At 48.7% G+C, this 14,593-nt stretch overlaps 1 protein-coding gene across 1 annotated transcript in view; it reads right to left on the bottom strand.

Moving 5' to 3' along the window:
* Nucleotides 1–13,826, bottom strand: part of LOC119459169 (arylsulfatase J-like) — an 82,279-nt gene extending 68,453 nt beyond the window's left edge. The window contains exons 1-4 of the mRNA XM_037720994.2: nucleotides 13,782–13,826; nucleotides 10,675–10,834; nucleotides 9,856–9,968; nucleotides 7,433–7,546 (exon numbers count right to left, since the gene is read on the bottom strand). Coding sequence (XP_037576922.2) covers nucleotides 7,433–7,546; nucleotides 9,856–9,968; nucleotides 10,675–10,834; nucleotides 13,782–13,826 — 432 coding nt within the window. The remainder of the gene's footprint in view (nucleotides 1–7,432; nucleotides 7,547–9,855; nucleotides 9,969–10,674; nucleotides 10,835–13,781) is intronic.
* Between the last annotated feature and the right edge of the window lie 767 nt (nucleotides 13,827–14,593).

The raw sequence follows: 14,593 nt of genomic DNA, 5'->3' as shown, positions 1-14,593 counted from the left end.
GCCGTCTTGTCATTGCACCAGCACGGCACGCAGACCTACATTGCTCGCGTCGGTATGACGTGCTGTCGGGGCGTCCTGGTCAAAGTGTGCCAGAACTGGCGGCCTAAGCAGACGCGGACGTAATTCGTTAAATGCCATTTGCTCGCGTTCGCCTCAAACAAAGGGAACATCCTCTCGTGTTAGTCACGTCAACGGTGAGGCAATACATGAAAGGTCCGCAATAAATCGGCGATAATAGGCGCACAGGCCCAAGATGCGTCTCACTGCCTTCCTGTTAGATGGTGTAGGGAATTTTGTAACAGCTGGGTCAGGCTGGACACCTTCCCTACTGACGACGTGGCCCAGGAATTTGAGTTCGTTAAAGCCAAAATTACATTTTTCAGGCTTTACCGTGAAAGCCGGGTTAGATGCTCTTCAAATGTAGCCGAAAAAACGATCGCATCGTCGAGGAGACGTGCCTCCAAGCATGTCTGAAACTTTGGACCTGAAAGTAAGGTGTTAATTAGACGCTTAAAAGTGGCTGCCACTGTACACAAACCAAATGGTATCCCCTTAAACTCGTAGAGACCGTCGGGTGTCACGAAGGCAGTTTTCTCTAGATCTCGCTCATCGACTTCTGTTTGCCAATACCCGCTGCGTAGGTACACAGAGGAAAAATAGCGTGCGTGGCACAACCTGTCGAGTGAAACGTCGATGCGTGGTAACGGATAAACGTCTTTCTTTGTTACCTGATTTACCTTGCGGTAGTCAATACAGAAACGTAAGCTGCCGTCTTTTTTCTTGACCAACTCCACAGGGGACGCCCAAGGACTCTTTGAAGGCTGTATCACATCATCCTCGAGCATTGTCTTCACGTGCTTTTGTATTTCTTCGCGTTCCTTCGGTGCCACATGGTAGGCGTTCTGTCGAATTGGTCTCGTGGCATCGTCCGTAATTATCCGATGTTTGGTCAGTGGTGTTTGCTTGACCTTAGGACGTATACGAAAAGTAATCTTCAAACTGCTGTATAAGTTCCAGTAGACGCTGTCTCTCAGCGGGCAACAGGGTCGAGCAAACGTCGACGAACAATGTTGTCGGGGCCGGAATGGTCTTGTCACTCAGTCCTTGGTCGTGAACAGCGAAGCACTCCTTTACTTGTACTGTGCCGTCACAGAACGCAACTGCAGTGCCTTTCGGGACTTGGCGGCGTTCGTTGCTGAAGTTCGTAAGGAGCACTGCGGCATCCCCACGATTTAAAGCGAGAATGCCCCCTGCAATCGAAACGCCTTGTGTGAGCAATAATACGTTGATTTGTTCCGCTATCATATCACCGTGGTAAGTCCTCTCGGTAGAAACAGACACAAGGCAGCAGGTTCGCGGCGGCATCGTCACGTACTCGGCTCGTCGTGAACGCTCGTGCTGTGTATCATAGTTGCAGTCTACATCTGGGTTCGCTTAAAATGTGACCAAGGCTCCGGGATCTTTATAATAGCTCCATAATCCCGCAGAAAATCCATCCCCAAGATGAGTTCTTTGCAGCACTCGGGGAGAATAATGAACGTGGCAACAAAGCTGGAATCACCGACGCGGAGTCTGGCGGTACATTTACCCGTTGGCGTCATTATCTGACCCCGGGCACTTTTTATGTATGGTCCTGTCCATGGTGTTTTCACCTTCTTAATGCGGTCAACCAGCTCTTGACGCATAGTGGAGAAATCAGCACCGGTGTCCACAAGGGCTGTTACGGGATGTCCGTCAACAAAAAGGCTGAGGTCGGCGCGAACACATTCGTCGGCATTACTCATCGTCGTCATGTCGTCTTGTTGCGGCGGTTGGGGGGTCTTTTCGGCGTCTCGACAGTTGGCAACCTTCCCCCCGGAGGTCGCGGCCGTTAGTTTCCCCGGTGAGGACTGGAGGAACGGCCTCTGACGACGTCTGCGAAGCAGGGATGGTTGCGGGAAGCGGAACGTTGAGGTGACCGAGAATGCCAGCGACGACGTGGCGAAGCGGCTTGAGTGGTCGGCGAGTAACAATCGTCCTGGACACGGCGGTATTCAATGCGCGGGGAAGCTGAACGTGGAAAGCCTCCAAACACGACGTCTCGATGAGGGCAGTAACGGGCAATGTGGCCTGGTTCCCCACAGTAGAAGCAGAGTGGCCGACGGTCGGCAGTGCGCCAGAAGTCAGTTCGGCGAGCTGGTGGTCGTCTCCCAGGCTCCCGCTGCCACGATGGAGTGGTAACAGGTGGCGGATGGAATGGCGTGGTCGGCGGTGGAGGGAGAGGACGACGAACGACATCGGCATAGCTCAACGGGCGTGATTCAGGGCACGGCGCGGGCGATGAAAAGGCTTGCCGCAGCTCCTGGCGGACGACTTCGGCAACAGAAGCAACTGCTGGCTCGGTAGAAGGAGCAACCAGGGTTTATAGTTCCTCACGCAGTACTCTGTGAATCAGCTCTCGCAGAGGGCTTTCGCTAGTGGTGGCATTCTGAGCTGCGGTGCTCATCGGTGTGGTATTGGACAGGCGGTCAATGTGGCGGCATCGTTGCTGAAGTGCTCGCTCGATTATAGTGGCCTCCACGATGAATTCGTCTGCCGTGGCTGGTGGGTTTCGTACCAGGCCTGCAAACAATTGTTCCTTAATTCCGCGCATGAGAAGGCGTACTTTCTTAGTCTCGGGCATATCGGGTCAGCTCGACGAAATAGACGGGTCATATCCTCAGCTTACTAGCGACGCTTTCGTTGGGTTTCTGGAAGCGCGCTTCCGTTAGCTGTTGCGCGTAATCCCGCCGGTCGGAACAGGAGAAGGTATCCAGGAGTTGGCGTCGAAAGTCGTTCCACGTTTGGAAGCATACTTCCCGGTTCTTAAACCATGTGCGCGCACTGTCTTCTAGTGCGAAATAAGCATGCCTAAGTTTTTGTTCTGAGCTCCATCCGTTCACTTTAGCAACCCTCTCACACTGATTAAGCAGTCCTCAACGTCTTCAAATGCATCACCACGAAAGATATCTGGAACGCGAGGCTATTTGAAAGTCACCTGGGAAGGGCTCGTCGTCATGTGTGAAGGAGCAAGATTCGCCGATGTAGGAGTTTCCATGCTGGTCGGAGCTGGAACGCTGGTGAATTCGGGGCTAAGGCCTAACAGGCGGCTGCTGAATCGGTGCCCTGGAGTAATGACGAGAGGTCGATTCTCGGGACTACGTGTTCGGGTCCGTGCAGGTGTCCCGAGCATCAGGTACCCAGCACCTTCACCAGTGTCGCGACGTCGGAAGCTCGAGAGACGAACGAAACGCACTTGTCGGCTAAAGCAATAACAAGAACGGACGGTTTTTTAATACCGCGCGCTTGTCACCGCTTCTTCTTCTTCTTTCTCTCTGTGTTTTTTATAAGCGCCGATATGTCTTGTCACGTCGTCGTCATTGCCGCGCTAGACACGCGGCAATATTTTGTAACTACAATTTCCTATTCATTTTGGCTACTCTCATCCCGGAGTAATATGTCTGTAATGCTGAGTGTCGCGTAAGCTCCTTTTTAATGAATCGATGTCTGTTCCACGTCAACTCATGCCCGTGGTCCGCAGTTGATCAGTTAGGAACCTATCGACGGCCGGCCGTCGAACCCTTCTTTGTATGCTCACGGATTCCATTAGTTTCTAGCCCCATCGCCTGCTTTTTGGAGAATGCGCTAAGTAACCACCATATGTGCTTCTAAAGAATTTTGTTATTTTTCATTGAAATGGAAATGAAGATATTTAATCAGCTATTATGGTGATGGCAACTCCTTCTGACGTAATAGTAAGAGCAATTAAAAAAAAGGTTACATAATAAGTCTCATCCCATATCCAGAAAATCTATAAAATGGTGTTATATAACGAAGTAACTGAAGTCCGCATATAGTTCAAGACTCACCGGAACCTACAGAGACAAAAGGTTGCCCCAGATATTATACTGAGTCCCGACACACACACACACACACACACACGTATGATGCGTTCCGAATGGTCACATGGCTGCGATGTGGTCTGAGATTAACAGGCATAAACATGAAGAAAATACGCAGCTGACATCATACACACCCAGACGCACAACACCAAAACCATAAATAATCACGCAAGGCGTACAAAAATCACCATTACACACATCATAACCATCAAGCGCACATAAATACAAATGAAGTGCATATTATTACAAATGATGGAAGTGAGTTGAGTTTGAATAACTGTACGCAATGCGGCACCTAGTACACGCTAAATATTCCTATTTCCGCGAAGAAAAATTCAAGTGCGTTCAGTGCTTTCCTCTGTGCTACTTTCGATAACCAAGGACCGAGCAGCTTTGCTAGTACATCCATAGGCATCTTTTAGAAAAAATTTCAGTTCAATAATTTTTACGAGGTGGGCTTATTTCATGAATGTCGTGGCTCATTGTATGCAAAAATTTGCAATGTGCCACTTTGCTATGATCTCTCTAACTTCCCAGTTTTTATAAATAAATGTAGGTCAATAAAGAAATGAACACAAATGCATATTTACCTGTGGCAATGGGGCGAAGGGCTTTATCCGAAGCACCGGCACTGGATCACACGCGACGCTCATTAGTAACTCTGCTGACCTTACGCAGCAGCGGTCGTCCTAAATATACCACGCTACAACTGATTGTAGCCTGTCAATTTGGCATATTTTGCATACAAGCAAATTCTATAAATCCAGTCACCACCGGTGAATGCCCCAAACGTAGCGTTCAGCACACCGTTTACGCCATCTAGGTTAGGTTGCTGGAAATTGTGTTAGTAAATTAGGTATGTAAGACGACAAAATAGTAAAATGTGGTTTCAGTGAAGCGTTTCGCCAGTTACGCTACTTTTATGAAACTAGTGCACATCTTGAGGATACGAGATGAGAGCTCAACGGGATATTCAAGCACTCGGGAAATTGAAGACTGGTTGCGACAATTCACAAAACGAAGTATATCACAGGGCACGTCGGGCAATTCTGTAGAAACGTTTGTAGCCTTTTAAAGTGAAGCTTTCTATGTCTCACTGATTCATTCGTGAGCGCGGAAAATGCACTGCAGGAAAGCTAATAGTAAATTCCACTGGCGGATCTGGAGCAAGTTTTTTTGCTCCGCGGCCGAGAATTTGAATTCCACTGGCGGATCCAGAGCAAGATCGCATGTTCCACTGGGCGATTTGGGGCAACTTGCTCCGCGACGGAGCGCTCCGCGTTGATCCGTCTTATAGAGCCGGATTTCGCCGGAACTCCAGCGACTAGGCGCCGTCACTTCCGGAACAATCGGGTACGTCGGTTGCTTGCAGCGCTTTTTCAAGCGCTGTCTGGTAACCCTGTGGCGTTGTTTACAGTTCTGAAATGGCGTCGTTCGACCCTGCCAGATTGCTCGTTGCTTTGAGCGACAGCGACAGTTCGCACAGTTCCTCTTCAGAAAGCAGCAGCGATGAGGATGAGTCGTACGTACTGTACGACATTTTATTTAATGAAATGTTTGCAGAGCCTCCGCACAAACGCCCCAAAATCGTCGGCTACGTCGAAGAAGACGCGAAGTGCAGTTGCCGCTGTGCCTAGAACCCCCAACGCGGTCTAATGCGAGATTGGCAACATGGGTAACCGGATGCGTGCGACAACTTCCGCTGCAATCCCTGCCGGAGCGTGTTTATTTTTCACTGGTCGATCGGGATCGGGTCGCTCCGCGGCGGATTTTCTTGCTCCGTCGTGGATTCGGCACACCGCTCCAGATCCGCCAGTGGAATTCACTATAACTTACACAGTAGAACTATCTGTGCATCTGCGCACACAATAGAACAATTTGCGCATCTGCGCACACAATCGTAGAACGTGACAGTTTACATTCGCAGTTGTACGAATAAGAACAATGGGAATTCAACCGCCACGCGGCCCAGATGAACTGTATATATCTGCATTGCACTACGCGCGTCACGCAATGCATTCCCGACCGTCACCATAGGTAGGCCGCGGCTGCAGCGGATGGCAGAAAAAGAGGCTGCCGTACACGAACGTAAGCGCGAGAGCGATCGTTCCCGTAAACCCGATCCCGTCTATCGGCAACGACATGCACTCCGTGAAAGTGTATGCGTGCGTGTAATCAACGGCTGCATGAGATAAAATAAAGACTATGCACCTTAACGAAATGCGTCTTCATCCAACTTCAACGTTTAAAAAATACAATGCTAAATAAGCAATCAAATCACATATGCACAGCATCGGCTAGCTCAGCATTTCTTGGGTTCGTTGCGTAGTCGTTGGCATTGCACTTTGATTTTGTTAGCACGGGCGAAAGCGTTGCGTCCAACCATATTTCATTAAGAAAGGGGCTTTTATTTTTTTATTGACGATATCTTGCACAGTTATAACGCCAGTTTGACTGCTGCTGCAGGCGTTGCTTAAAGCGATGAACTGAGGCGCAAAATATTGCTACTAGACAGGAGGAAAACCTGGCCACTAGACATTTTAACACCTTACTAAAATTTATTTAGTTTAGTGTGTAGGATGACTATGCCATATCACGCGTGCGGCGATGACATCTTGCGGCGACTTTGCCTGGAAAGGTTACTTGCGGATTCAGGCGCAAAAAAAAAGAAAATCAACGCCCCCTTCTTAAAGAAAGATGGTTGAATACTAGGCTTTCTCCCATGCAATCTGAAGCAAAGTCAAAGTCCAAAGCCAACGACCACGCAACGAACCCAAGAAATGCTGAGCGACCCCATGCGATGCATATGTGATTTGATTTCTTGATTTGCGGCCCGCTTCCGTGACGTGCGCGCGGGAAACTGGTGACATGCGGACCCGCCCGACCGCTCGTTTCATACTCGCGTCCGCTGTTAGCAGGAAACTCGTTTCGCACTATCATCTGCACGCATCAGCTCCGGGACCGAGCTGATGGATAGTTCGAGAAGGGGGGAGACAGTCTAGTCTGTCACGTGATTGCCGCAGCGGCGCGCCGCTGCGGCAATCGGCTACCCTTGGTGATCGGCTACCCTTGGTGACGGCCGAGAATGCATTTCGTGGCGCGCGTAATGCAATGCAGATATATGCAGTTCGTCTGGGTAGCGTGGCGTTGCAGTTCCCATTGTTCTTATCGGTACAACTGCGAATGTAGGCTGTAGTGTTCTACAATGCGTATGTTGTGCGCCGTTGTTCTATTGTGCCCACAGATGCGCAGCCGTTGTTCTATTGAGTGCGCAGATGCACAAATAGTTCCATTTTGTAAGTTGGCTTTGCTGCAGTGCGTTTTCTGCGCTCACGGACGAATCAGTGCGGTATAGAAAACTTCGCTTCAATACCTAAACGCCACACATAAGTGTTGTATCCTTGGCCCCCGCATTACCTTGTTCTAATTGCAGGCACACCGCATCAACGCAGAGCACGGACGCGTTGTTGTTGATTTGGCTTCGGTTTAGCGTGAAGCAAAGGAGTACTCACTTCCGAGGCGGTGGTGTGATTAAAATAAAATTCTTGGCCGTTGTAGTAACCGAAGAAGGTGTCGAAGCCGCGCCATGTGGGCGTGTGCTCGAGGCTCTTGTATCCCAGGTGCCACTGCACAACAAACGACCCGGGCATTTATCCACAGGAGAGCCAACACTGGATGGATAGCGAAGAGGATCTGCAAATGGTGCTTCATACCAAGACAGGCTACTGACGCACCGTGCAGAGGACAAGCCTTGATTGCGCGTAGAACAAAGAAGAGTGCTTCAATTGGCCACCGTACGCTACCGTTACAACACTTTTGCTTACCTGACGCCGTTTGTCACGCTTCACTGCGTTTAACTCACCAGCTGATTCACACACGACGATACCAGAGGTAATGAGAAGATGTCGAATGGAAAAAGAAAGACAATCATCAAATTGACAAGCTCGTCGATGGTGATATAAACCTTCACAACTATTGTAGACATTATCTACACCATACCAAGACGTTGTTGTAATGACCTGCTCACATATATGACAAAAGTATATGACTAATATAAAATAAGGGCAGCTTCACACTAAGTGGTGCGAAAACTGGGAAAACAGCGAAGCAGTTGGCGCCTCCCTAGCTTTAACTTTGCTTTCCTTTGCTTAACTTGGTTGGGCTTGGCTGGTTCTTAGCTTTACCTTTGCTTAAAGGGACACTAAAGAGAAACAGAAAGTTCAGCTGGAATAAGAGAGGGACCTTCAGGAATGCATGCAGTTTTTGTTGGGGGCAAAAATATGAGTTATTAGCTGAGAAATTCGTAAACAAAGACCAAATATCTCTTCCTCAATTTCTCTCACCCCAGATTTGGCGCTGAAGCAGTGTCGTCACAGATTTCATTGCTCTCAGCGAATCAGAATGCGCCATGATACGTCACCGTTTGCGTAAACGGCCGAGGGGCTGGATGCATCATGACTGCATGCATGGTCGCTGCGTTTGCGTTCGCCGCGATGGATACCGTTGCTGCCGCTGAACCTTGCAACGAAGAGCTCGCCAGGGAAGCAGGACTACATTTCAGCGATATTCAGTGAAACGGAGCGCGAAATGATCCGAAATTTCGGGGTACATTTTGTGAAGAAGTAGGGGGTTTGGGTATGCCCCCGTCTGTAGAAGTCTTAGTGTTAAAGCCTGAGGTGTATTGAGTTTACAATGTTGGAGGGGGTAGATCCTACGAGCCAAGTAAAAGTGCTTAGTAATTTCGTTGTGCGAGGAAGGAGAGTCCCGATTGTCAGTACCCCCAACGTTACGCTGCCCGGTACTCGTAGCTACGCGGTTGATAATCCCTCGTGCAGCATTGTGTGCCAACCCATTAAGGTTGGTCGGGGCACCCTCGATCTGTCCCATGTGGGCTGGTGTGTGGTTTGATCTGCTTGCTTCCTAGTGTCCCTAGGGCCAGCTCGGATATGGTTCCTTTGGGAAATGACCAAACGGCTGATCTTGAGTCACTGTAGATTGATGTCCTCTTGTCGTGTAATAAGGCCATCGCTATTGCAGCCTGCTCTGCGATCTCAGAGGACGTCGTCCGAAACCAGATTGCGTTCGTTACTTTACATTCATGGTCTACGCTAACCGCAGTGAAAGCCTGTCCGTCGGCGTTATGCTGGCGGAGGTGTATGGAGAATAGCGGAAATTCTTTTTTGTTTTTGCTAATAATTTGCGTCACGTTTTGGAACAATTTCTATTCGTGTCATTTTTATAGGGCACCAGGGCCGAAATGGATATAATTGCTATTGTAATAAAACCATCCGCGTGTGTTTATCGACTGCTTGCGAAGAAACTTCGCTCCCCAATCACGACTGCCGATGAAACTTCGCTTCCCCAAGAAAGAACAAGTCTTCTGACAAAAGCTGTGGAGAGAGCCGCTCCATAAGTAGGAACAGAGCGTGGCGAAGGTATCCCAGGCTATATCCTCCCATCTGCTGCACCCCAGAAAGAAGGCCGCCGCAACATTACGAAATCGCACAAGCGACCAAATGGTTAAATCTGAGGCCACGAAAATCGGCATGCTCTGTGGACATTAAATCAATCACTTACTCTATATAGGAGGCGGAAGTACGGTACATATGACCATCCATCTATACCGTTCGCGCTTCGGATAATATAGTTTTACTTTATAGAAAATCATGGCGCAATGTCCACGACAAATAATGCAAGAATAAACTCAAGGCACAAAGCGCGTTTGATATATATATTTAAACGACTGAAAAGAAATTGCCTATGCAAAACTATATTTCTGATGTCTAACATTGAGTAGAGAAGATGCCGCCTTAATTTGAGGTTGCGCTTTACGACGGCGAGAGACAGCGCTGCAAAGATAGCGTATTAGCCACCTCTCCGTGTTTCTGGCGCCCGTACACGCGCCAATGATTTAATTATAATCTGTATATCTTACCTTTCCCACCATGTGCGTGCTGTATCCCAGTCGCTTCAGCCACTGCGGAAGCACCTCGAAGCGTAGTGGCAGAGCACCCTTCCCGGCTGGGGGAAGCGGTCCGTAGCCCAAATCTGGTGCAACGACGAGTAACGAAATAAAGATACAAAGAAAGGGAAACCTAAGCTTTTTATAAGCACCCCGAGGAACCGTAGTCGCCACGACTATAGCGATAGGCACTTAATTATGAGTTGGTGGTGGACTAGTTGGGTCTGATCAGAGCCAACTTGTCGAACGTTGTCGAACATTGCATTATTACGAACGTTGCACAGCACGAATACAGAGTGGACATGGTGCGTAGGTGACAGACCCGAGCCCTGTGCGCATCGTACAGAGCGCCAACCTACATCGGCTACTCGTCCTGCCCGTATTCATTCGAGATCTTTATCGTTCCCCATGAACGATATCAAGGTATTAGATGACACCGACGAACATATGACAGCGATGAGGGCACGATGACGCACGAAGTCACCTACGATGGCGGTACAACGGCTAACACATCATGAACCTGCATCATGAACCCTGGAATACCGAGCGCCGTTTTGAGGACTTCTGCCAAACCAACGTGATGATGTACATGACAATAAAGCAGTAAACATGGTGAAATCTGTGACAAACGTCACGAACTTGAAATAACGCGATAGTCTAAACACCTATCTCTGTAAAATGCAGGCCCATTGCACCAAGCTTCTCTGAATATATACATGGAACCTTTAGCCCACCAAGCAGACAAAAAAATTTTGCAGAAAGAGCATAACACGTTAGCAACTGTTTTCTTACCGGTACGTGGCGGATAACGGGACGTGAAGAAAGCCGAGCGGGAAGGCGTGCACACCGGCGTCGAGTAGTGGCGCTGCAGTACGACTCCGTTCGCAGCCAGGGCGTCTATGTTCGGCGTCGGTATCTGCCGGGACCCGTGGAAACTGACGTCGTTCCAGCCCTGCGCATTACCGACGTGAAAAACAGCGGGCCAATTATGAACACGCATTTTTGGTGTTTATGAAAGTAAGAGAGAGTCGGAATCTAGGAGACGTTTTTCAGAAATTTTTGGTGAGGTGTTACCTAATACATGTTCCACAGAAGAACTTCGTGTCTGCACCGAAACCACGGCTTTACTGGCGCAGAAACATTTCTTATACGATTATGCTATCAGGCTTAGTCTAGCTGCTGAAGACATTGGCAAGGAACGAATATGGAGACAAAGTGGAAGCATAATGACATATCCAAACACTTCGGCGTCAGGACGTTTGACCAAAGCGAAGGCAATATTCATGTGTCGGAATCGAGCGGGTGTGTGTGTATGCGGGCATGCGGGGGCGGGGTGGTTTGACATTGCTCCTGCAGTGACAATTATCGAGGAATATTATTCTATTCAAAACTACGAAATTCATAATACAAGCTCCGTATATATGCTTGTTACTAGTTCTTTTCGCGTACTATGGGGACAAAATTGACCAGGATACGCGACCATCGACGAAATTGCATCGCTACTCTGTCATCTGCGGTCGAGACCGCTGGAAAGCGTGGGCTGCGTATGTGCTTTCCGGCGGTACCGAACGCAGGTGATAGCACAGCTTATCGAGGCAGATAGCGCACCAATGCAATTTGGTGAAGACTAGCTCGTCCTGGCCACATATGTCTCCGATAATATGGAGTATTAGTATAGCGGAAAACAGAAAACGCAAGGATTTAGCGTTAGCGTTAACGTTGCGTGCTACAAACTGCACATGCGCCGAACGTAAACGTAGCCAGCACTCTTACGTACGTACGCTATTTCCGAAATATAGCGTTCAACACTAACGCACGCAAGGGATTCCGTACGTAGAGCAAGATGGCGACGCCTGTTGAAGCGAAAGCCGTCCACTTCGGATGTATCGAGTCGTCGGCCTGCACTGTTCGGCTCATTCGTTTCCCACCAATACTCATGTTTGCTTTAGAGTTGTGTGATTATGCTTCGACAGCGGAGTATAGGTGACAAATGGGCATTGTTTTCGATATACGTTCTCGATTAGCAGCGGAGTAGGCTTAACGAGAGGGTTTGCTCATGTTTGCTGCATCCACCTCGAAATGGCGCCCAAGTGTATTTGCGTTAACGTTAGCGTTTTGCTCCGTTCCGCTATTCTAAAACTCTACCTTGTACCGCGCAGTGCAGCCTTTCTTTGCGTTAGCGTTGCGTCGCATGCTAACGCTAACTTAATCGTTTCCCGCTATACTAAAACTCCCTAATAAATCGTCAGCTACCATGGGCGTACGCTTTGCGCCCTTGGCCACCTTCAGCAATTCACGTTAAGACACGGTAAGCGGCCAGATAATACGGTCATTGATGTAGAGGCCTATTGTCGTGTTTTTGGGGCGGGGGTATGAAGCCGACCATTACACAGAGCTGACGAAGAAAAAGAAGACGATGACATCGTGTTTCCTTCATGAGGAAGAGTTAGTGTTTGTGCTGCACGGTGAGTTTCACTGGTGTTATGCAGCGGTGTGACAACATTGCGCGGTGAGAATTAAGTATGCAGAGCCATGAGCCGAAAAGCCAGGCTATTTGAGAGGCCTTTTATGTGTACAAAGTAGCGAGGATAATATTTAGTTATGTATATACAAGGTGATCAGTTTTACGTTTCATGGGATTTTTAAAACTCGCCTGTGGCAAATATCGTTTACTCTAGACTCTGAGCCGGATAATTCAGAGAGACGGACATTACTTGCACTACGAATCGAAACACATCTCCGAATTATTAACAGCATTCACGAACTACATTCTTGTTGAATTACTTTACGAGTTTGCAAGGCATATGGAATGAATTTCCAGAATGGCACCAGTCTGGAGTAATGCGCCAACAAACTCGCCGTAAAAAAGGCACTGTTGTTCCACTTGCTCCTTTAATAAGACTCTGTTTTATGCAATGAAGCCCGAAAGAAGTAGGAACGCCCATGTATTTCACCCCACACTGTAGGACACAATAACTAGAAGCTTGTGTCATCCTGGAAATATATTTCAAGTCGATACGCCTTTCACGCTCACCGGCTGTAACTCGTAAATTGCTATTTGGGCCACATAGTAATTCTCAGAAGGAGTTTATTGCAGTTTTCGGAATTATTTGAATATGTGTTTCGAGTTCTCGTCCTAGTAATGCGCGCCTCGTCGAATAATACAACTCAAGGACAACAGTTAGGCCCCCTGCCACAGGTGATCTTGAAAATTCCGTAAAACCTAAAAATGAAGACCCTGTATGTAGTACAGGCGGCACAAATGTTCTAGCGAAGGCCATAAGTTATGCGTTTGTTTGGATTGCTTCTTGCGCACAACTAGAGGGACAACCATGAGGAACAAATTTCCGACTGATATTGAAGTTATATCTGGTTAGTGCTTAAGTCGTTCGGAACGTTGATTAGTGCATTTGATGTGAACACAAATGGCGATAAATTCCATTGAAAACAAATATATTCCCTTATCAAGATATTTACAGAACAATGCAAGAAAGACTGCATAAAATCATAGATATAGTATGAACCCTCAACAAATCTGTGTGAATATATTTTGTTTAACCTGTGGACAAAATACCCTTTTTATGCCTAGACATGCGAGGACGTGTGAGCCTTGGATTGTCACTGTCCTATCCCATGCATTTACGATTACACCTCAGACGGGCGCTGCATGCGCAGTTTAGTATTTTGTAGGTTCTAGCAACATCGCTCTCGCCACCACCACATGCACAAACGCAGCAGTCATTTTCACCGACTCTCAGGCCGCCTGTAGAAATTTCTCGAGGGGCCGCATCTCGGCTGATGCACACAAGGTACTACAACGACGTAGCACTCCGCTCCCGTACACCTGCGTAACGTGGGTACCCGGACACGAGGGACTAGAGGGGAACGAATCGGCTCACACCGCTGCCTGCGAGCAGGTCAGCCGGGCTCCCCTCGCCCCACATGCCCTCCGACCCGCGCCAGAAGAGGTGGAAACCGTACCCAATAACTATTCGGCGATATTGCAACACTACAGGCTCGAGCGCCGCGTGTACCCTCCACAGCACCCAAACCTTGGCAAAGAAGAAAGCGCGGTCCTCAGACGCCTACAAAGTAATACTTACACTCACGGAAATATAATGCACCGCCTCTACCCGACGCTCCACAGCTACCTAGCCCACTCTGCAACGTTCCCGACATCCTGGCGCACTTGCTCTTGGAATGCCTGTGGCATGAAGACAGCGAAATGCAGCCGGAAATGGACGCTAACCGAGCACCAAAATCAAACGAAGACCACCTTTTCGAAATGTGGGAGGCCAAGCTCGCCCTCGGGGACTTGGAAGACCAACGACAACTTGTCGCCAGGGCCAAGAGGGCAGCCGAAGCCAGAGGGTTCCTGGACTAAGGAACCTTCCCACCTCAGGGTGATATCGGGCCTCGTTCGGGACGCTGTTTCAAAAATAAACGTTTCTCTCTCTCTGTCTCTCTAGCAACAAACAGAATGGGTGATGACACTTACCTGCCCGACCCTAATGTTCATTTAACCAACCGCTCGTGAGCTGATTAGGTGGCAGCCTTATGAATTGGGATGAAATTGTACCTGGGGGTTGAACAGCTTGCCTAACGCTTGAGCAGCAGCACCCTAACGCTTCAGTTATTGTTTTACGGCCTAGCCCGCACAAACGTGCGGGTAAATAACGGCGCTCATTGAAGAGCACCTCCTTCAGTGTAG

The sequence above is a fragment of the Dermacentor silvarum genome, chromosome 7, assembly GCF_013339745.2.
Source record: "Dermacentor silvarum isolate Dsil-2018 chromosome 7, BIME_Dsil_1.4, whole genome shotgun sequence".
Lineage (NCBI taxonomy): Eukaryota > Metazoa > Arthropoda > Arachnida > Ixodida > Ixodidae > Dermacentor > Dermacentor silvarum.
The sequence above is the reverse complement of the archived record's forward strand: the minus strand, read 5'-3'. Positions and strand labels throughout refer to the sequence as shown.